Below are 25,053 nucleotides of genomic sequence, written 5' to 3' on the forward strand. Positions count from 1 at the left end.
TTTTTTTTCATTTAATTATATGGGGTTTGCTGCAAGTTACCCGAACACCTTGACTTTGTCTTGTCTTGTCTTCTTATCCGAGCACCAAAGAGTAGAACATTACAATAATCAAGCGGAGAGGTGACAAAAGCACAAATATGTGACATGAGCAGTGAGAGAAGGTGATGAGTTGCCCACAGATGTCTGTGAGGTTAGGCTTGCCGAGAATGAACCGACTTCAACATGTGACCCCAAATCCTGTCTCAAGACATTCAGGTTCTCATTAGTGACACTATTTGAGCGTGTGAAAGGCACTATAAAATGAAAATGTATTATCTTTTTAGTTTATTTAGTGTACAGCACTGGACTTTGCAGAGTTTCTATACGATTTAAGGATAGTGTGTGTAACTGCTAAATGAACCTACCTGCCGTGTAGCAAGTATTGAACGGGTAATCTTCATTCATGTGCTGGATACAGTGGAATAAATTCACAATTCTCAGCTCATTTCCTACAATTCCAGCCTTTTTCCTTATAATCACGTGGCCCATTGCAAATGTTCTGTCCATGTAATATACCTGTTAACAGACAAAAAAAAAAAAAAGATTTGAGAATTTTGTAGCTATTAGCGGTGAAGTCCAATGCTCTTCATCCCCAAGAGTTCAGCTCCTACCTGGCTGTACACAAAGAAGTAGCCGGCCTCTCTGACGACAATCGCGTTGCTTTCTTGTTCGTGTTCCAGCGCTGGGCCTCGCCTGAGTCCTTGGTGCCAAGGGATGGCCGTTTGCATATCTGAAATGTGAACAAAACTCAGAGGTGGGAAACACAGAGTTATGAGGTGATGATGTGGTGAACGACATGGCACAGGGGAGTCAGCACTGGAGACCAGACTGACTAGTCTGTGGCTGTATATAGCGCCTTACCACAGCACACAGCATCCCAAGACGTTTAACCTCTACAATACAGTACTTCCTTTAATTGTGAATGGAAGCATGTGGCACAAAATTTGTACCACTTGGAGTCACTCGGGGAGTCAGTGTGGCTTTATATAGCACCTTACAAGAGTATAAGACCATTGTAAGACATTCTGCAACCTTTGTACAATGCCTCCTTTTCTCATAAATGGCAGCGCGTGGCACATAAAGTCAATCACTTGCTCCCAACTGATTTTTATAATTGCTTCATTCAATATAGCACCTTTCCAAAGTAAACACCATTCTAAGGTATCTACCCCTGTCGAAAAAATAAAAAAGTTTAATCTCTCATAAATGGGACCACATGGCACATGAAGTGAACCACTCAGTGTCACACAGGGGGTCAGTAGTGGAGACTGAATTAGCAGACTTTTATACAATGCCTTTCGACAGTACACCCCATGCTAAGACATTTTATACTTCAGTGCCATGATATTCCTTTTTTATACAAATGGGAGCACATGACACTTAAAGTGAATTATTCTGTGTCACATTATTGAGGAATAACTGGTGGAGACTAAATTGTCACACTTGTGATTTCATATAATGCCTTTTCACAGCACACACCACCCCGTGACATTTTACTTCTAAGGTACAGTAGTTCTTTTTTTCATACCTGGGAGCATGTGGCACATAAAATGAACCATTAGGGGTCACACGTGGACTTCCTGTTAACAACTAATTTTCATACTTGTCGTTTTATATAGTGCCTTTCTGCAGCATACAACATCTCAAGACATTTTACATCTATAATACTTGCTTTCCTCATTAATGGCAGCCTACAGCATGTGAATTGAATCACTTGTTGGCACACTAGGAGTCAGTGGTGGAGACTAAATTGGCAAACTTGTCATTTTATATAGCGCCTTTCCACGGAACACACCCCGTTTAGACATGTAACCTTTGACATTGAGTCCCCAAAACTGACACATGGGGAGTCACTTTACCAGCCATTTCTCAAGTTATTAAGTAATATAATATAATATAATATCATCCCCCTCAATTAAAAGGACAAGTGTCTGTCTGGGTACCTGTGTGTCCATCCAGTTGGATGTGTCTCTGTTATATGCCATTTGTTACTGGATTAGTAAAAGCTGTGCTAATATTTGTGATGTGCCATCTGCTGCAGTGAAAAATGAAATGCATTTTATTACTACATGCAGTACAGAGTAGATAGTGCACTGCAAACATTGGCACTGAATAAGCCATGATCTATGTTGATTACTGAGGTTTCAACCCGTCTTAGACAACTAGCACAAGTAATATCATATAATTGTAATAACTGGCTTGTCAATGTTCATTCACATTAAAAAAAGGGCTTGGCCATGAAGGTGAATTCTAAACTACAAAGGAGCTCATTCAGTACCCAAAACTGGCACATGGTATGACCAAGAGGAAGTCACTTAACCTGCTCATTCTCATGTTATAATATAATATAATATAATATAATATAATATAATATAATATAATATAATATAATATAATATAATATAATATAATATAATATAATATAATATAATATAATATAGGTGGCACGGTGGCGCAGTGGTAGCGCTGCTGCCTCGCAGTTAGGAGACCCAGGTTCGCTTCTCAGGTTCTCCCTGCGTGGAGTTTGCATGTTCTCCCCGTGGGTTTCCTCCGGGTAGTCCGGTTTCCTCCCACAGTCCAAAGACAGGCAGGTTAGGTGCATTGGCGATTCCAAATTGTCCCTAGTGTGTGCTTGGTGTGTGGGTGTGGGTGTCCTGTGGTGGGTTGGCGCCCTGACCGGGATTGGTTCCTGCCTTGCGCCCTGTGTTGGCTGGGATTGGCTCCAGCAGACCCCTGTGACCCTGTGTTTGGATTCAACGGGTTGGAAAATGGATGGATGGATGGATGGATAATATAATCCAGGGCAGGGTCAAGGGGCAGCTGTAATTGGCATTCCAGTATTAATTCACATAAGCAGGAAGTGGCCATGAAGTTAAGCTGTACACCACAAAGCAGCACATTCAGTCTCCAAAACTGACACATGGTGTGACCCAGAGAGAGTCATTTTATCTGCCATTGCTCATGTAATAATACAAGATCATTCACCTTAATGAAAGGACAGGTGCCCGTGTATCTATCTGGTTGCTATGTCTCTGTTATATGTCATATGGTATGGGATTGGTAAAAGCAGTGCTAATGTTTGTGATGCACCATCTGTTGGAAAGAAAAATGCAATGCATTTTACTACTACATACATTAACAAACAAATTTCAGTAGATGGTGCACTGCAATCATTAATAATGAATACGCTGAGGTCTGTGTTGAGTACTGGGATTTCAACCCATCTACCCATGGGTAGCACAGGTGGTGTAATATAATTATAATAATTGGCATGTCAATGTTCATTCACATAAGAAAAGGAATGGCCATGAAAGTGAATTCTAAACTACAAAGTAACTCATTCAGTCTCCAGAACTGACACATGGTGTGACCCAGAGAGAGTCACTTAACCTGCTGGTGTTCCTGTTAGAAAATAATATCATAGAATATAATTATAATAACTTGCATCCAAGTGTCCAAAAGTGAACAAAAGAAAGTCACTTAACCTGCTTGTGCTCATGACATAATATAATATAATATAATATAATATAATATAATATAATATAATATAATATAATATAATCTTCATTTGGATCTTGATCTTTGTTTGTCCGTGAATGAATTAGAAGAAGAAGCACTAGATGGCAGTAGAGAGACAGCTAACACATAGGCATTGCATTAAGAATCTCCTCCAGGCTTATACTACTGAAGACTGTAGTACGCCAGTCACACCTCAAAACACAGACATTCAAACTAAACAAATTGTTGTGCTTTAAATTAACTAAAGAGATCTTCATTTAGATCTTGATCTTTGTTTGTCCACGAATTCCACGCATGCGTAGACCACCTTCCAGTTTAGTACGTTGTTGTTACTCACAGATGTCAGTAATGTGCCAGAATAACGAAAGGGGTGGTGGACAGTGTTACGCTGGTTAGCTCCTGAGGCCTGGTTAGAGAATGAGATTGCCGAAGATAAAAGGTACGTGCCTACGTAACATATGACTGAAAGAAAGACAGTGGGTAAAATGAATGACAACGTAACAGCACGTTCCAGAAATTCTTATTGTTACGTTGTAGCCGGCGAGTGCTGCGCGTCTCACAGTTGTACCGTGGCTTGCTCACATGTCAGTGAAGTGGTCCCTATTTATGCTTTAGAGAGCCTGGATACCTATGTGTCCCCCTTTTATAACCATTGCTCCGTGTATATTGCCTTACTCTTTGGATTGCCACAAAGCAACCTGCGAGACTGGAGAAAGGTTGAGAAGACATCGTGAGAGGAAACGATAGCGTCGTGAAAAAGAGACTGACTGTGAATGGACAGAAGCAGAAATGCTCCCACACCACCACATAATTACGATTCGGACAGTGATTCCGAGCAGGCCGTTCCTATTGAATCAATGTCCAAGAGTTTTCTTTTGTAATTTTGTTTCCCTTATAAAAAATCATAATGCTGTGCAACGAAGGGCCCAGTTTACGACTGACTGGCAGCTGCGTTTAAACAGGGAGCCCTTCACACACAACTTTAACACGCGCAACATAGTTGGGCGCACATAGTATAATATAATATAATATAATATAATATAATATAATATAATATAATATAATATAATATAATATAATATAATATAATATAATATAATGCATCCATTTTCTTAGCTTTCATATCCAGGGGAGGGTCAAGGGGCAGCTGTAATTGGCATTCTAGTATTCATTCACATAAGCAGGTAGTGGCCATGAAGCTGAGCTGTACACCACAAAGCAGCACATTCAGTCTCCAAAACTGACACATGGTGTGACCCAGAGAGAGTCATTTTATCTGCCATCGTTCAAGTAATAATACAAGATCAATAATACAAGATACAGGTGCCTGTGTGTCTATCTGGATGCTATGTCTCTGTTATATTTCATTTGGTATGGGATTAGTAAAAGCAGTGCTAATGCTGGTGATGCACCATCTGTTGGAAAGAAAAATACAATGCATTTTAGAACTACATGCATTAATAAATACATTTCAGTAAATGGTGCACTGCAATCATTGATAATGAATACGCTGAGGTCTGTGTTGAGTACTGAGATTTCAACCCATCTACCCATGGGTAGCACAGATGGTGCAATATAACTATAATAAATGGCATGTCAATGTTCATTCACATGAGAAAAGGCATGGCGATGAAGGTGAATTCTAAACTACAAAGTAACTCATTCAGTCTCCAGAACTGACACATGGTGTGACCCAGAGAGAGTCACTTAACCTGCTGGTGTTCCGGTTAGAAAATAATATCATAGAATATAATTATAATAACTTGCATCCCAATGTTCTTTTACATAAGCAGGTAGTGGCCATTAAGCTCAGCTGTCACCCTCAAAGCAGCACATTCAGTGTCTAAAACAGACACACAGTGTGACTCAGAGGGAGTCTCTTAACCTGATGGGGCTCATGTCATAGTGATAAGTAAAATGCTGTGCTTGTAAAGTGCCTTAGAATGGGATTTTACTGTGAAAAGGCACTATACAAATTTTGAAGCTTGTGATTTCATCAGGGTCACTGTCAAGTCCCTGCCTGACCCTTGGGTGACGCACTTGAACTTTTAGTGCTCACATTATAAAAGCACAGCACACATGACACTATAACTGCAAGGTACTTAAACACGTTGTCTAATTGGAAAGCTGCTAAAAACCATTAGAAGACTCAGTCCCCGCCATGACAACATCACATCCTTGCTGGTGCTCACATTTTAAAAACACGGGCAAACTGTGCACTTTAATAAAGATAATTGGAAAAGGATTGAATATGAATGCCATTGTGTTTGTTCATTTGCCATGGCATAATGTTGGTTGGTGTGCCACAGCAGGGAATCCTGTTGTCACAGTGTGGACACCACCATCACCACCACCAACAATTTATTTTCTGCATAGCCCAAAATCACTTAAGGAGTGACACAATAGGACACCACCCATGAGCGGGTTATATGTTGCAGCATCTGCATGGTCTTTTCCTCTGGGTGCTTTGGCTTTCCCTAATACACTTTCATATCAAATTCCCTTTTTTGCCTGACACCTTTTTACATTGAGATACGATTGCTTCCAATTCTTATTTTTTCCAATCTGCAGGTAAAGTGACCTGCTCGTGGTCACACTGTGTCAGTAGAAGGATTTGAACCCACAGCCACTGGGGTTGAAGACCAAAGACTTAACCACTATGCCACATACTCTAAAGACACAAAGCTTTGGGTGGCTTGTGATGGGTCCTGTGTGTGTCTTATGTCACGCATGTGCATGTGTGTGCCCTGAAATGCACTGGCATCCCACCGAGGAGTTGGTTCTTGCTTTGCTTCCAATGCTTTTCAAGGTAGATCCAGAGGCCCTCCATGACCCTGAAATGAATTACACAGGTTATATAACGGATGGATTGGTGAACAATTTGCGAGACGGAGATGGAGGAGAAGAATCGTAACAGACAAGCTATAAATTACACTCTATGATTTTCAGTTGGATTTACCTTTCTGGAAGGTGCTTCTGCTGTTATCTGCTATCATATGCAAGCAAGCCTGAAGAACTAAAAAAAAAAAAGAGAAAATATAAACAGACAACATCATGTAGTCATCTTTACGTTTTGTCCAGTTATTTTGTTAAAATGGCTTGCGTTTCGAAAATACCCTTGGTCATTGTCTTTGTGGAGTTTGCTTGGTCTTCCAAAGTTCACTTGTGCTTTCCTACCACACTGGTGTATTACGTTAATTGATGGACCCAGTATGCTCCCAGGATGGGCTCTTCTACTGTCAACTGGATGAAGTGTTATGGCATGTTATTACATTTTATTATTTTTCATTACAAGATCCAGATAACCAACAAGAAGAAAAAAAGTGAAAATGGGGAATTGCCTTTCTCGCTGGATTAAGGGTAAAAAATACCACGCTAGAACAAGAGGGGGCGCTGCTGCAAACGGCTTCTTCTCTGCCATCTGCAGCTCTGAAGAGAAGTCCCCCTGTGGGCAAATGACCCCGTCCCCACTGCCCAAAGAAGCCCCACTCCTTCCGGACAGATCCCACTAAATAAGGGATGATCTCTGGAAGGTGGTGTCACATTAGTGGGGGACAAAGCACTTACTTGACCCACTGCAACAGAAGAGCTAGAACAAAGCCAGAAACATGGCAAAGCAAATGGCGGCTGTGGAGGTTCTTACATCTGTGCCCTCTAGCAGGTGTTTGCTTTCATTTTAAGGGGTAAAATTAAACAGGGTCACCCAGACTCCTCCTATTCTTCTGGCTCTTTCAGTGTCTATACAAATGTTGACAGACAGACAGAGATAGATAGATAGATAGATAGATAGATAGATAGATAGATAGATAGATAGATAGATAGATAGATAGAAACGAACTATATAATGATAGATAGATAGATAGATAGATAGATAGATAGATAGATAGATAGATAGATAGATACGAACTATATAATGCTAGATAGATAGTGTCAGGGATGCCAGGGGCCATGACCCGGCCGGGACGACAGGAAGGACCGGATGTGGGTCTGCACCCACCCTGGATCACGTGGGGGTTGCCTTCCGGGTTGTTTTGGGGGCCACGGGTACAGGGCATGGAAGCCCTACCCTGTAGGGGCCCGTGGTCACCGCCAGGAGGCGCCCCAGTGCCTTGGGGACCTGTTACCCCAGCACTTCCGCCACACCAGGAAGTGCTGTGGGGAAGATTTATGAAGGCGCCCGGAGAGCAGCCGGGAGGACAGCCGGCACTTCTGCCACGCTGGGGCGTGGCCAGAAGAAGATTGCCGGGAACACCTGGGGCTCATCCGGGTCCTCTATAAAAGGGGCCGTCTCCATTCATTCGAGGCTAGAGCCGGGTGGAAGGAGGACGAAGCAGAAGAGAGTGGAGGCGGCCCAAAGAAAGGCATTGTGGCCAGGACTTTGTGTTGGGGTTCGTTTGTGCACTGAACTGGGTCTGAGTGACCTTTGAACTGGGGTCTTAGTGACCGAATTATTGTAAATAATTCTGTAAATAAACGTGGGGTGGTTCTTGAACAAGATGTCCGCCTGTCTGTGTCCGGGCAAAGTTCACAATAGATAGATGTGAAAGGCACTATATAATGATAGATAGATAGATAGATAGATAGATAGATAGATAGATAGATAGATAGATAGATAGATAGATAGATAGATAGATAGATAGATAGATAGATAGATAGCACTATATAACACATAGAGAGATAGATATGAATTACACTATATAATGATAAATACAGTAGATAGATGTAAAAGGCACTATATGATGATAAGATTTTTTTTTAGATGTTTTTCATCCAGAGGGACAGCACCAGATGGAGAGGGACATTTGATGTGGACAGTTCTGCTTTTTAGGTGGTCCAGCACTAATCTCTCAAAGCACTTCATGATGACCCGTGTGAGTGCTATAGAGTCACAGTGTGGGGGGCACATACTGGATCTGTGTTGAGGCAGCACTAACCACTGCACTGCCAAGCTGCCCTTGGCTCAGAATGGCTCAACAATTCCCAGTCACTTCATGCACTGGGATGCTCCAAGGTAACAGGTTACTAATCTGGTCTCTCTGCCCAGATGCTGTAAATGCTGCACAACCAAATGTGCTGCTAAAAATAACTCCTTCCTCTTATGTGTGACCAGGCTTGATGGGAATAAGAAACCAAACTCTTACAATCTTGCAATGTGGTTTAAAAAAAAGGGATGCAAAATGTACTGTGGTCAACAAGGAAATGAATGAAGAAATTGAGTTTGTAAGAAGTGCAAGTGCACTGTTTAGTCAGTCTTTCTCGAATTGCTAAAATAAGACAAGTCCAGTCCATTTAGTTAATTAACTGGCTAAGTAGTCTCAACATTATTGATTAATTTTTAAAGCTGCCAGGGTCCCTACTTCATTGATGCATAGTTTGCTCCAGTCTCCCACCACTCTATGTATTAAGGTGTGCCTCCCGGTGTCCATTTTGGATGCACTTCACTTAGTCACCACAAGATGTCCTCAAAAACACAATTCACTGTATTTATACTGGATTGCATTGATGCTATTAGATTAGATTAAATTTTATTGTCATTGAACACCATACAAGTAACATGGAAATGAAATGCAGTTTTGCAACTAACCAGAAGTGTAAATGGAAGTTAACTGCAGGTAATCAGATAAATCTTTATTTATAAAATGCTATTTGTCTGGTGTGTGATTACTCACAAACTACTGGAGCTCAAACCATGACACTGGTTTTGATTAAAAGCTTATGCTCTGATAGGGTCTGGTTAATCAAAAAAATTGAGGTATTGGTGAAGTCGGCTTTCGTGAGCTAGGAATCCCAATCACTAAAGAGTTCCAAAGCATGTAGTCTCAAACACTTCCAAGAATGGTCACTAGAGGGGGATATCACTGTCAAATCCCAGCTAGTAATAAGGGAAAGTACAGAATCTTTATAACATAAAACATTTATTCTTCATAAAAACTTTTTACAAACACTATGAAACATAACACAAAAGGCAAAGGAATTCCACAGAGTGAAGGTCAAAAATCCAAAGAATCACAAATCCTGCAAAACCAAAAGAACTCACTACTCCTTAGTGCATTTGATTTGAACTGCCAGGAACTATGGGAGAACATTCTGGATGTATAGGGTAGAGGGCAGGTCCTGGTGGTGATTGGCAGGCGGCCCCACCTTTTGTGAAACCACCCAAAAAACACATGGTATGTAACAAAGGCAGCTTATATCCATAGACAAAACCAAAAATAAAGAATGATGCAACATCAACATAAATCAAAGAAACAAAAATGCACAAAAGAAACATAAAAAAATGAAGATGCACTCCAGCCAGAGGAGAAACCCTGGCTAAGATATGACATCAAACCCCTCATGGGTTTCTTCCAGCAAAGTGATAGGCAAATGAAGTGACATGGCAGAAAAAAAAAGAGGGAATGAGTCATCTGCTGATTGTCAAGCAAATTGCAGAGGCTGATGATGTGACGAAGAACACCATAAAACTAAGAAAAAGAGCAACACCATCTGCTGAGTGTCAAGTGCAGGTGACAGAATGCAAGAACAACAAAGATGAAGAAAAGCATATGATTATGGGGTCCATCTATAACTACTGAGGTTAGACTGATGAGCACCATGTGTGGGATTTAGAATGTGAGAATGATAAAGGCGGGGAAATGCTGGAGCCAGAACCTTGACCTTGGTCTTGTTCAAAAGCTTATGTTCTGAAACATTTGTGGTAGAACACAAAAATTGAGGTGGTGGTGAAATCAGCAAATCCATCTGCGCTCATGGGTTTCTTACAGCAAAGTGAAAGGCAAATGAAGTGACATGACAAAAAGATACCAAAGACTACTGACATCTGCTGAACGTCAAGCAAATTGCAGAGGCCAATGACGTGATAAAGATCACCATAATAATAATAATAAGAAGAAGAACAGCGCCATTGGCTGAAGCATCACGTGTGGGAGGCAGAATTCAAGAAAGACAAAGAAGACTAAATGAGTGCAACCAGGGGTCTGTGTGACTACTGGGGGAAGACTGATAAGTGACATGAGTGGGATATGGAATGCAACAATGACAAAGATAAAGAAATGCTGGAGCTAGAACCTTGATCTGGTCTTGATTAAAAACACTATAAAGCATGGATAGCCTATCCAGGGTCGGTCACTGAGTGACTAAATTAGGCTGTGTTAGTATTACAAAAGAATTCAGACTGATAATGCTGGACTTTGCAGAAGCCCTTTTGGTAGTCATCTTGAACAAGTCTCTATAAGCTTTCCACACCTGGATCTGAGCAGTTGATCCCATTCTACCTGACAGATTCTCTCCATCTCCAGTAGGACTGTATGGGATGTGTTAGTAAGCTGCCACCTTCAGGTTTCTCCACAGATGTTCTACTGGGCATAAGTCTGGGCTTTAGCTGGACTTCTGAAGGACACTCTGAGACTTGTCCTGAAGCCACATCAGTGTTGACTTGGCTCTGTGTTTCAGGTCATTGTTGTGCTGAAACCCCCCAGGTTTTCTTCAAGGACCTCTCTGTATTTGTCTGCATTCTGTTTTCCCACCATGCTGACCATCCAACCATTGTCACTGTCCCGCCATAGCATGACACTGCCACCAGCATGATGGGATTAAGTAGGTGATGTGCAGTAGCTGGTCAATGCCAGACATAATGCTTGGAGTTCTTCAAAGAGTTCAATTTTCTTCTCATCTACCATGAACGCCTGATTGATGGAGCTCTGCTGATTGTCCTTCCTACAGGTTCTTCCATCTCAGCATGGGACTTCTGAAGCTGTGTTATAGTGACTGCTGGATTCTTGGTCACCACCCTGAATAAGGCCTATCTACTCATTTTGGCCAGGCAGCCAGTTCCAGGAGGAGTCCCAGTGGTCCCAAACATCTCCCATTTCACAATGATTGAGGTCACTCTGTTCCTGGGACCACTCCAAGCTTTAGGTTTTATCACTTTGCTCTGATCTGCACCAAAACTTCTTTTGGAATTCATGGCTTGATTTTTGTCCCAGCATGAAATGTGAAGTGTAGGATCTTCTATACACAGGTATACACGTGTATCTTTCTAAACGATGTCCACTCAATTCAAGTGCCCACAGATGGACTCCAATCAAGTTCTACAAACATCTCACGGAGAATTAAAGCAAACAGGAGGGACCTAAGCACAACTTGGGAGTGCCACAAAAAATCTGAACACTTCGACGAAGAAGACTTTCTAGTATGTGATTTTTAACAAACTGGCACATCTTTCTAAAGAAAAAAGTTTTCACTTTGCCAGTATGGGTTATTGAGTGCAGGTTGATGGGTAAAAATGGGGTGTGGTACCGTGTTAGCATTTATGGATGTAATGAGAAGGCAAGCAAAATGACACCTTTTATCGGCTAACTAAAAAGATTACAACATGCAAGCTTTTGAGGCAACTCGGGCCCCTTCTTCAGGTGGTTTGAATATTGAAATCTTTTTAATTAGCCAATAAAAGGTGTTATTTTACTTGACATCCCATTGAGTAAAAATGGCAAATTTACGGCATAATAAAATGTACAGAAAGTGAAGGAGTCTGAATACGCACTGAATCCACTCTATTTATTGTAGATGTCATAGTGGATGGACTGGTGTCTCTACTGGAACGCACAGTTAAGCCCTACCCACCCAGAAGGCCATAATGGATGGATCATCAGAATGTAGGTGCAGCTGGCAGGGATGATTCCCAGTTGTAATCCCAGTCAGGGAGAAGGAATAATGGATGGCCTAGGGGATGGTGTGGGTATCAGGGTCAATTCACCTCCCAGCATGAGAGGTGGCAGCGCTCCTCTGACTTGATCCTACCTCAGACACCAGTGGGGTTGCCTAAGACTTGAAGATCAGTAGGGTCCATGCGTGCTACCGGGGGGGACTGCTTGGAGAAGACCTCCCTGTTTTGTCAAGCTTTATTGTGACCTAGAAGTGCCTTTGCAGTGTAATGGAGTAGTACCCAAAGCAATTCCAGGTCCAACATGAAAGGAGGCATCTCACCACACTCTGGGAGATGGAGATGGACAACAGTCACCTGGGATGAGCAGAGGAGGAAAAGGAAGGAAGGAAGAAGGAACGACTGTATTGTTCTGCGTTCTGTAAATAAATCCTGTTAAATATATATTATTATGTTAATAAAATCACTGGATTTAAACCTGGAACTGTCTGGGCATAAGTGTGTCTGTGGTTTGGGGTACTGTTACTCTCCCTAGTGGTCACAATATCTACCTGTGTTAACACTTCAGTTGAGGTACTGCAAAAATGCACCTATTGCTCATTTACTCTTATGTAACAAGGCCTTAACAAAGGTATTTTCTGGTGTTAATAACATTTAAAAAGCATCACTAAAGTAGTCATTTATCTCTGCAATACAACCTACTAAAATAATTTTACTTTGGAACGGTAAAAAGTAGCTTAACTGATATATCAAGTTGTTATACTGCTGTATAAGGACCTGTGAATCCCTCATATTAACCAGTCACTTTACCAGCATATCAAAGGGTACCTAAACTATCTATCTCATATACTGCATTTTATATCTATCATATAGTGCCTTTTTCTATCTATTATATTAGAAAATATGTGTGGACAGACATCCCGCTCAGGATGGTTAGTGGTGCCTTTCCTGGTCGGGCGGCCTTTGTAATTGATGGAGATGGGAAGACTGCTCCCCCAGGACACTAGATCCTAAATTAAAGTGTTACCCTATCTATCTATTATATAGTGCCTTTCACATCTATCATATACTGCCTTTCATATCTATCTACCATATAGTGCCTTTTTCTTTCTATCTATTATATAGTGCCTTTAAAATCTATCTATATAGTGCCTTTCACAACTATCTACCATATAGTGCCTTTTTCTTTCTATCTATTATATAGTGCCTTTAAAATCTATCTATATAGTGCCTTTCACAACTATCTACTGTGTTTATCTGTTATATAGTGCCTTTCACATCTATCTGTTATTTATATAGTGCCTTTCACATCTATCTACCATATTGTGCCTTTTTCTATCTATCAATCTATAATATTAGACAACTTGGGTGGATGGCAATCCCGACCAGATTAGTTAGTGGTGCCTTTCCTGGTCAGGAGACCTTTGTAATTGATGGAGATTGGGAGACTGCTCCCCCAGCACACTGGCTCTGGCATGCATGCCATTCGAACACCCGCAGGGCTACATGGGAGTTGTAGTTTTAGTGGGCAGCCCTGTTGAGGTCCTCGGGTGCTGCTAGGGGGAGCTGTCAGAGACAGGCTTTCCTGCTACTGCAAGGTTTCACCTGACTCAAAAGTGCTTCCTGGATATAAAGTGATAGCACGGGAAGTATTCCCCTGTTCAATATAAAGGAATGTGCTCCGCTTCACCTGGGAAGTCAGAGTCGAGAGAGCAGGTGGACAAAGCTCACCTGGGTGGAATGAAGAAGGGAAGAGTTGCATAACTGGACTTACAGAGTGTGTATAAGGTATTTGTTGCATGTTAAATTTCACACAAACGTTAGGAAGGTTTTCTTCATACAGAGAACTACAGACATGTGGAATAAGTGACCAAGAAGAATGATAGACAGTAGGACTTTAAGGACCTTCAAAACTCGACACTAGTCATTTTGGAGGAGTTAGGTAGATAGGAGTGCCGAGCTTTGTTGGCCCGAATGGTCCTTGCTTATTTAAAGTTATCCTAATGTTCTAAAGACAATTCCTATTATAGAGTGACAGTCCGAAGTACAGAACAATAGAAACATTATTATGTAAAGTAAGAAATGTATGCATTTTCATTAACCAAAAAGAATGTTTGTTTGATTAATAACCTAATTGGAGCAATAGAGACCCCCAGAGACCAGCACTGGTAAGCCAGATTTAAACGATGAAATATTTTATCTATTATACAATGCTTTTTCTATCTATCTAATATACTGCAGACACACACATTTTATATTATGTAGTGCCTTTCACATCTATCTATCTATCTATCTATCATATAGTGCCTTTTTCTATCTATCTATCTATTAGACAACTTGGGTGGATGGCGATCCCGACCAGATTAGTTAGTGGTGCCTTTCCTGGTCAGGAGACCTTTGTAATTGATGGAGATTGGGAGACTGCTCCCCCAGTACACTGGATGATCACATCCCTCTGGCATGCATGTCATTCGAACACCCGCAGGGCTACATGGGAGTTGTAGTTTTAGTGGGCAGCCCTGTTGAGGTCCTCGGGTGGTGCAAGGGGGAGCTGTCAGAGACAGGCTTTCCTGTTACTGCAAGGTTTCACCTGACTCAAAAGTGCTTCCTGGATATAAAGTGATAGCACGGGAAGTATTCCCCTGTTCAATATAAATGAATGTGCTCCGCTTCACCTGGGAAGTCAGAGTCGAGAGAGCAGGTGGACAAAGCTCACCTGGGTGGAATGAAGAAGGGAAGAGTTGCATAACTGGACTTACAGAGTGTGTATAAGGTATTTGTTGCATGTTAAATTTCACACAAACGTTAGGAAGGTTTTCTTCATACAGAGAACTACAGACATGTGGAATAAGTGACCAAGAAGAATGATAGACAGTAGGACTTTAAGGACCTTCAAAACTCGACACTAGTCATTTTGGAGGAGTTAGGTAGATAGGAGTGCCGAGCTTTGTTGGCCCGAATGGTCCTTGCTTATTTAAAGTTATCCTAATGTTCTAAAGACAATTCCTATTATAGAGTGACAGTCCGAAGTACAGAACAATAGAAACATTATTATGTAAAGTAAGAAATGTATGCATTTTCATTAACCAAAAAGAATGTTTGTTTGATTAATAACCTAATTGGAGCAATAGAGACCCCCAGAGACCAGCACTGGTAAGCCAGATTTAAACGATGAAATATTTTATCTATTATACAATGCTTTTTCTATCTATCTAATATACTGCAGACACACACATTTTATATTATGTAGTGCCTTTCACATCTATCTATCTATCTATCTATCATATAGTGCCTTTTTCTATCTATCTATCTATTAGACAACTTGGGTGGATGGCGATCCCGACCAGATTAGTTAGTGGTGCCTTTCCTGGTCAGGAGACCTTTGTAATTGATGGAGATTGGGAGACTGCTCCCCCAGTACACTGGATGATCACATCCCTCTGGCATGCATGTCATTCGAACACCCGCAGGGCTACATGGGAGTTGTAGTTTTAGTGGGCAGCCCTGTTGAGGTCCTCGGGTGGTGCAAGGGGGAGCTGTCAGAGACAGGCTTTCCTGTTACTGCAAGGTTTCACCTGACTCAAAAGTGCTTCCTGGATATAAAGTGATAGCACGGGAAGTATTCCCCTGTTCAATATAAATGAATGTGCTCCGCTTCACCTGGGGAGTCAGAGTCGAGAGAGTAGGTGGACAAAGCTCACCTGGGTGGAACGGAGAAGGGAAGAGTTGCATAACTGGACTTACAGAGTGTGTATAAGGTATTTGTTGCATGTTAAATTTCACACAAACGTTAGGAAGGTTTCTTCACACAGAGAACTACAGACATGTGGAATAAGTGACCAAGTAGGATGATAGACAGTAGGACTTAAAGGACCTTCAAAACTCGACACTAGTCATTTTGGAGGACTTAGGTAGATAGGAGTGCCGAGCGTTGTTGGCCCAAATGGTCCTTGCTTATCTAAAGTTATCCTAATGTCCTATCCTATTATAGAGTGACAGTCCGATGTACAGAACAATAGAAACATTATTATGTAAAGTAAGAAATGTATGCATTTTCATTAACCAAAAAGAATGTTTGTTTGATTAATAACCTAATTGGAGCAATAGAGACCCCCAGAGACCAGCACTGGTAAGCCAGATTTAAACGATGAAATATTTTATCTATTATACAATGCTTTTTCTATCTATCTATCTCATATACTGCACACACACACACATTTTATATTATGTAGTGCCTTTCACATCTATATATAGTGCCTTTTTCTATATTTCTATCTATTATATAGTGCATTTAATATCTATCTATCAATATAGTGCCTTTCACATCTATCTGTTATTTATATAGTGCCTTTCACATCTATCTATTATATAGTGCCTTTTTCTATCTATTATACAGTATTAGATGATATGTATGGACAGACATCCTGACCAGGTTGGTTAGTGGTGCCTTTCCTGGTCGGCAGGCCTTTGTAATTGATGGAGATGGGGAGACTGCTCCCCTAGGACAATGGATCCTAAACTAAAAAGTGTTACCCTATCTATTATATAGTGCTTTCACATCATCTGTCTATCTATCTAAATCATAATTCTTTATTCTGCTTGTTAGAGAGTAGTTTGAGTTGTAGCATTTGTATAAAAATGTGCTACATGTTGTCGTTGGTTCCCTGCATACCTGAGATACTCAACTGACCACTGCAGCAAACAGAGTTCTCCTTTAGCGACAATGGTGGTTTTGTAATCTCAAAGCTGTACTGAGTGGGGGCATCTTCTTGTCAATGACATTGGCGGCTTGTATGGATTCATTCAAGGGAATGTTGGCTGTACTGGAAGAGGTGATTGTAGAGGGGCTAATAGGGGGGTGCCGACTGCTACATAAAACACATTCACAGTTAGAACCTCGACTGACCCCTGCAGTAAAAAGGAAGCCCCCCTTTTGTTACCCTGGCTCAAACATTAGTTTAGTAATCCCAATGTCTGAAATTGTGTCCTGTAGTTGCCGCTCAGCGAGGACAAGCAAGCTGCGAGAGTGCTGAGGCTGTTGCCCTGACAGCATTTCTCAGCCTTGACATTTCAAGAGCGACAGAGTCTCCTCTGGCAGTCAGAAACTTGGGGGCTCATTTTTAAAGCTTGCGTAAGCACAAAAAGAGACTGAAGTGTGCAAATGCAAATTCCCTTGCAAACGTTGCAAATTTATAAAAGAAAACTTGGCGGGGGAAACGTGCATTTATTTATGGCAAGTCTGACCCATGCGTATGCAAATTTTCAGAGAAACTGGGAAATGATCACGCAGAGAAATGCAGTGAAACCAGCTACCTGACACCCCATGTGTATAATAATTTGTTATCACCGAGCCGTTATTGGAATGGACGCTGAAGTGACAAACATATCGCACCTGAAATGTGATGAACGGGAAGCACAGACTGCGTTTTAACTCCCTTTGAAGAGGACAAAATGCTGCACATTTGCACAGATGAACTGTTTTTGTCAGATTATATTGGCTACCAGTTGTCACTTCCGAGGTCACTGGTCGACAAGTCAGGATGATCTCAGCCAAAGCTTCACTCCGTCACACCCACTAAACTGGAAGCCACTGACCAACTGGCAAGGTGCTACATCCATTTTTCATATGGTGTGGGTGCACCGCATGCAGTTCAGGCCAATGCTTGGATGGGAAACCATCCAGGAAAATCTAGGGTTGCTGCTGTAAGAGGTGTTGGTGAGGCCAGCAGGGGGCACTTACCCTGTGATCCCAATGCAGATCTCTGAGGCTAGGGATATACACTGGCAAATCGGAAGGTTGCTGGTTCAAATCCCGTAAAATGCCAAAAGGGACTCTGCTCTGTTCGGCCCTTAACCTGCAATTGCTGAGCACTTTGAGCAGTGAGAAAAGCGCTATATAAATGCAAAGAATTATTATTATTATTTTATTATTATCCCAATGCCACCAGTGCAGTGATGGGGGCATTGTGCGGTAAAAATGGTGCCATCCTTCAAATGAGATATAAAACAGAGGTCCTGACTCTCTGTGGCCATAAAAGATCCCTGGGCAGTCTTTATAAAAAGTAGGGTATATAATGATGTCCTGGGTAAGTTGCCCACCACTGCCTAGTCATTCCGGTCCCCCTAATCATCCCCTGTCTCTAACTGGCTATACCTCTCACCACTTCACTACCTAACAGCTCATGTGTGGTGAGCGTTCTGATGTAAAAACGAGAGCCGTCACATCATCCAGGTGGGTGCTACAAATTAGTGGTGGCTGAAGTGGCTCCCCATAATTCAATTTGTGTTTTATGTTACATTCAAAGGAATATTACGGACAAAATTCAATAAATAAATAAGCAATAAGAAGCTTACGTCGTGACTCACTTATTTACACACGTGGACAAAATTGTTGGTACCCTTCAGTCAATGAAAGAAAAACTAAAAATGGTCACAGAAATAACTTTAATCTGACAAAAGTAATAATAAATAAAACTTCCATGAAATTTAACCAATGAAAGTCAGACATTGCTTTTCAATCATGCTTCAACAGAATTATTTAAAAAAATAAACTCATGAAACAGGCCTGGACAAAAACGATGGTACCCCTAGAAAAGACTGAAAATAATGTGACCAAAGGGACATGTTAATCCAAGGTGTGTCCACTAATTAGCATCACAGGTGTCTACAATCTTGTAATCAGTCAGTGGACCTATATATAGGGCTCCAGGTAGTCACTGTGTTGTTTGGTGACATGGTGTGCACCACACTCAACATGGACCAGAGGAAGCGAAGGAAAGAGTTGTCTCAGGAGATTAGAAAGAAAATTATAGACAAGCATGTCAAAGGTAAAGGCTATAAGACCATCTCGAAGCAGCTTGATGTTCCTGTGACTACAGTTGCACATATTATTCAGAAATTTAAGATCCATGGGATTGTAGCCAACCTCCCTGGACGTGGCGCAGGAGGAAAATTGATGACAAATCAAAGAGACGGATAATACGAATGGTAACAAAAGAGCCCAGAAAAACTTCTAAAGAGATCCAAGGTGAACTTCAAGCTCAAGGAACATCAGTGTCAGATCGCACCATCCGTCGTTGTTTGAGCCAAAGTGGACTTCATGGGAGACGACCAAGGAGGACACCATTGTTGAAAACAAATCATAAAAAAGCCAGACTGGAATTTGCCAAACTACATGTGGACAAGCCACAAAGATTCTGGGAGAATGTCCTATGGACAGATGAGACAAAAATTGAACTTTTTGCCAAGGCACATCAGACGGAAAAATGAAGCATATCAAGAAATGAACACTGTCCCTTCTGTGAAACATGGAGGAGGCTCTGTTATGTTCTGGGGCTGCTTTGCTGCATCTGGCACAGGGTGTCTTGAATCTGTGCAGGGTACAATGAAATCTCAAGACTATCAAGGGATTCTAGAGAGAAATGTGCTGGCCAGTGTCAGAAAGCTTGGTCTCAGTCGCAGGTCATGGGTCTTGCAACAGGACAATGACCCAAAACACACAGCTAAAAACAGCTAAAGTGGCCTTCTATGAGCCCTGACCTCAATCCTATTGAGCATCTTTGGAAAGAGCTGAAACATGCCGTCTGGAAAAGGCACCCTTCAAACCTGAGACAACTGGAGCAGTCTGCTCATGAGGAGTGGGCCAAAATACCTGCTGAGAAGTGCAGAAGTCTCATTGACAGTTACAGGAATCGTTTGATTGCAGTGATTGCCTCAAAAGGTTGTGCAACAAAATATTAAGTTAGGGGTACCATCATTTTTGTCCAGGCCTGTTTCATGAGTTTATTTTTTTAAATAATTCTGTTGAAGCATGGTTGAAAATCAATGTCTGACTTTCATTGGTTAAATTTCATAGAATTTTTATTTATTATTACTTTTGTCAGATTAAAGTTATTTCTGTGACCATTTTGAGTTTTTCTTTCATTGACTGAAGGGTACCAACAATTTTGTCCACATTTATGTTTATTTATTGTCGCACGTCATGGTACTTTTGTTTGCTTGCACATTTACTAATTCAATTTTAACTGAAATATTCCTCCATAATGCATAAGTTACCAAGGTTTTGGGATAACGGTTATCTCCTTCTGGGCAGATGAATGTAAAGTGGACCCAGTCTTTGTATTTTGTGCAACGTGCACTAGAAAGACGCGGGAAACAATTCCTCATGTTTCATTCAATTCAACTGTGAAATGTGGAATTTTTTTCCTCCAAAATGTCTAGCACTCTAGTTTTCGAACTCCCTCCTTTCATCGCTAATAAGCAGGTTGCAATTTCCCATCCCACCCCCAGAACTTAGCAGAGTGACACTTCCATTTCATAAAAGCAGACCATCTTAAATTAGCAATCTCATTCCCAGAACCACAAAGGAGATCTCACCTGTTTTATTGTTGAAATCTCTGGATCTCCGAACCCGGTCCCTCTGTCGGGTTTGTGCTTGGGGGACGTCTCTATGGGAGGTGTCATGTATCTCATCCTCATCATCTTCCTGTAGGCTCAGAAAACAAAACATACTTAATCATATGTTGTGACTGAAGTGACTAAAAGGGGGACCAGACAGGAGCTTCTTTAGCATGTGGTCCTCTTCAGAAGACACTGGGAGTGAAACATGCCACTAGGGGGCAGTAGATCATGAGACGACTTCTGTGGGATTTGGAGTCTGTCTACCCCTGAATACCAGATGTTACTGAGAGAATATTAGAATCAGTAATTAGATCATGAAGGTCTTGGAGGTAATATGGCTGATTAGGCCATTAATTGTAGACTTGAGGAACAAAGGTGAAGAGAAACTAGGAGTCTGGTGGCTTTAAGAATTTATAAGGCAGGTCATGACTCATGCGATGGAATTAAACCCCAAGGCACAGCATAAAAGGTCTGGTTGGTGTTGTCCACAGATGAGATGGGAAGCTAAGTGAAGGTGAAAATGTGGCACATTATACAGGCATTTGATTGGATGTTGAGGGAAAAATAAAAAGAACTATGGAGACTAACTCTGTGACTGTGTTTCAAGCTGTGTCTTCATTCTTCCCTAAGGTAGCACGGAGATCAGTAATGAATATGTATCCCACTTCTTAAGGGTTGCTCCAGTAAGTCTGAGGCCCAGTCATGTGCTGGATTCTTACTTGTTATGGAAGGCGCTATAAAAAACAAAATCTTCTTATCGAAGGTCTGACTGATAGATCATCGGGTAGTGTTACCACTCTATTGAGGGGCTGAATATGCTCTGTGTGCCGCTGCATGGAGTTGAGTCATGTGGATACTCAGTGCTTTCTCCAGTACATTCCAATGGCATCCACTTTGGTTACTTTTCAAGTGTAAACTTGACTAAGTTTAGTGAAGGTGTGTGCATGGAGATAAGGAGAAGAACAGAAAGGTGGTCAAGAACTTAGTGATGTTGTGCGGGTACAAACCCTGGAACTGAATATGGCCAGGAGAAAGTTGATGGGGATGAACTTTCAAGGGGGCAAGAAGCCTCTAAGATCAGACAGTATAATGGACAGGAAGGAGAGGTGGAAGTGGTACAGACTAATGAATACCTGGGGGGGTCCATCTGGACAGTAGGGTGGAACAGGTGGCCAACAAAGACCTGCAGTACAATGAGAAGGCTCCGTTAGTCTTTTAACACGTCTTAGGGGTGTTCTACCAGTCCATAGCGGCCAGGGTAGTGTCCTACTCTGTGGTCTCCTGAAACACAGCAGAACTGATCCAGAGCTGACCAACCCCCGCCTAAAAGCAATGATAGAAAAGAGGATGATGGGAAAATTCAAGGCCATCGTGACTAATGCTGCCCATTTTCTCCTTGACGTTCTACCTTGAAATTACCTTTGACAAGGCACTACTGGGGTTTTACAGCCATCAGACTTTCTCCTTCCACCATGTGTATCATTAGTATGACCACTTATAATAGACACACTGACTTAGGGACAATGCTTCTTTCTGTCATTCGATCAATTAATATTTCATTGTGTGCATGCACTCTTCTTCTTTTGGCTGCTCCAGTTACGGGCTGCAACAGTGGATAATCTTGTCCCATATCTTCCTGTCCTCGTCATCTTTCTCTGTCACACCCATCACCTGCATGTCTTCTCACACCACATCCATAAACCTCCTGTTAGGCCTTCCTCTTTTCCTCTTCTCCTCTTAATTGGCAGCTCTATCCTTAGCACCCTTTTCCCAATATATTCAGCATCTCTCCTCTGCACATGTCCAAACCAACACAATCTCACCTCTCTGACTTTGTCTCCCAACTGTCCAACCTGAGCTGACACTCTGTCCATATTTCTAATCCTATCCATCCTCGTCACATCCAATGCAAATCTGAACATCTTCAACTCTGCCACCTCAGCTCTGACTCCTGTTTTCTGGTCATTGCCACCATCTCCAGCCCATATAACATATCTGGTCTCACTACCGTCCTGTAGACCTTCCTTTTCACACAAATCACTCCTGACATTCTTCTCCACCCACTCCACCCTGCCTGCACTCTCTTTTTCACTTCTCTTCCACACTTCCCATTACTCTGTACTGTTGATCCCAAGTGTTTAAACTCACCCACCTTCACCAACTCTACTCCCTCAATCCTCACCATTCCACTGACCTCCCTCTTATTCACACACATGTATTCTGTCTTGCTCCTACTGACCTTCATTCTTCTCCTCTCATATCTCCACATCTCCAGGGTCTCCTCGACCTGCTCCCTACTATCACTACAGATCACAAACATCATCATCAGCAAACATCACAGTCCATGGGGACTCCTGTCTAATCTCCACTGTCAACCTGTCCATCACCATTGCAAATAAGAAAGGGCTCAAAGCCAATCCCTGATGTAATCCCACCTCCGTCACTCTTACCGCACACCTCACCACAGACACTCTTCCCTCGTACATATCCTGTACAACTCTTACGTACTTCTCTGCCACTCCCGACTTCCTCATACAATACCACAGCTCCTGTCTTAGCCCCTGTCATATGCTTTTTCCAGGTCCAGAAAGACACAATGCATCTTCTTCTGGCCTTCTCTATACTTCTCCATCAACACTCTCAGAGCAAACATTGCATTTGGCATACACTGAAAAGCCAAAACATTACGACTCCCGGCCTAATATGCTGCTACTCCTTCATGTGTCATGAAAACAGCTTCAATTGGCCGAGACATGAAATATACAAGACTTGTAAAGATGTCCAATGGTATCTGCCAGCAGGACATTTGCAGCAGATCCTCCGACTCCTAAAAGTTGAGAGGTGGAGCTGCTGCGGATCAGACATGTTGTTCCAACACATCCCACAAATGCCTGATTGAATTGAGATCTGGGGAATTTTGGAGACCAGGCCAATGCCTTGAACTCTTTAGCACATTCCTCAGACAATTCTCGAACAGGCTGCATTATTCTGCTGAAAGATGCTACTTCCATAATGGAACATTGCTGCCATGTCATCCTTGACAGCACTTTATCCTTTCAGTCCCACATCAATAACATCTCTCAGACTATATATTTCCACCTGCGTAACATTAATCGTATTCGCCCCTCCCTCACTCCCCATACAACTGCTATCCATGTTCATAGCCTTGTCACCTCTCGTTTGGATTATTGCAATTCCCTTTTCTTTGGTCTTTTTCGCAAATCTCTCTCTATAAGCTTCAACTGGTCCAGAATTCAGCTGCCTGCATCATTACTAGAACCCCTCTATTCACCATATCACTCCTGTCTTGCAGCAGCTTCACTGGCTTCCGGTTTTCTGTATTGACTTCAAAATTCTTCTGTTAACATTCAATGGTTTCCACAACCTTGCCCCTCCATATCTGTCCGACCTACTCCATATTGCCATTGCCTCTCGCACCCTTAGATCCTCTTCCTCCATCCACTTGACTGTCCACCTTCGTCTGTCTTACCATCATGGGGAGCAGGGCCTTCAGTTGCTCTGCTCCCCGGCTTTGAAACTCATTACCATCTGAGCTCAGAAATATTGATTCATTCTCACTTTTCAAATCTAAACTTAAAACTCATCTGTTTAAGACTGCTTTTTCTCTTTGATTATAACTGCCTTGTCTGATTTTAATTTTTGCATGTTTAGTTTTGTTTAGGTGGCATGGCGGCACAGTGGGTAGCGCTAGGTGCCTCACAGTAAGGAGACTTGGGTTCGCTTCCCAGGTCCACCCTGCGTGGAGTTTGCATGTTCTTCCCATGTCTCCGGTTCCCTTCTACAGTCCAAAGACATGCAGGTTAGGTGCATTGGTGATCCTACATTGTCCCTAGTGTGTGCTTGGTGTGTGGGTGTGTGTGTGCCCTGCAGTGGGCTGGCACCCTACCCGGGGTTTGTTTCCTGCCTTGTGCCCTGTGTTGGCTGGGATTGGCTCCAGCAGACCCTCGTGACCCTGTCGTTAGGATATAAATAGGTAATGGATGGATGGATAGTTTTGTTTAAATGTGTGTTTTATCTATTGTTTGTTGTCCTTGAGTGTTTAGAAAGGCACCGACAAATAAATAAAATGTATTATTATTATTTAGTAATGTACCTGGTTTGCAACGATGCAGGTAGGTGGTACACACCACATTAACATCCACATGATTGGTAAGACCCTGGGTTTCCCAGTAGGACATTGTCTGAACACACTCCCTCCACTTGCTTATCTTCTTTACACAGTGCATCCAGGTGCCATGCGACTCTTATGCACTCAACCATGATGCAACAGAAAATGGGAATAATATAACCAGGTAACCCTCTTCCATTGTTCCAAGATCCAGTTCTGATGCTTGTGTGCCCATCATAAGTGCTTTTGCTGGTGTTGCAAAACTTAAGATTTCCAAATACGTAAGTCCCAAAAGTTCCAAAAA

The 25,053-nt window shown here is 42.0% G+C and overlaps 1 protein-coding gene across 1 annotated transcript in view; it reads right to left on the reverse strand.

Annotated features, from left to right (window-relative positions):
• Window positions 1–25,053, reverse strand: part of tnfsf13b (TNF superfamily member 13b) — a 41,054-nt gene that overhangs the window by 11,775 nt on the left and 4,226 nt on the right. Inside the window, exons 2-5 of the mRNA XM_039745920.1 lie at window positions 20,597–20,705; window positions 6,518–6,574; window positions 651–769; window positions 405–555 (exon numbers count right to left, since the gene is read on the reverse strand). Coding sequence (XP_039601854.1) covers window positions 405–555; window positions 651–769; window positions 6,518–6,574; window positions 20,597–20,705 — 436 coding nt within the window. The remainder of the gene's footprint in view (window positions 1–404; window positions 556–650; window positions 770–6,517; window positions 6,575–20,596; window positions 20,706–25,053) is intronic.

This window comes from Polypterus senegalus, chromosome 2 (genome assembly GCF_016835505.1).
Source record: "Polypterus senegalus isolate Bchr_013 chromosome 2, ASM1683550v1, whole genome shotgun sequence".
NCBI classification, from domain to species: domain Eukaryota; kingdom Metazoa; phylum Chordata; class Cladistia; order Polypteriformes; family Polypteridae; genus Polypterus; species Polypterus senegalus.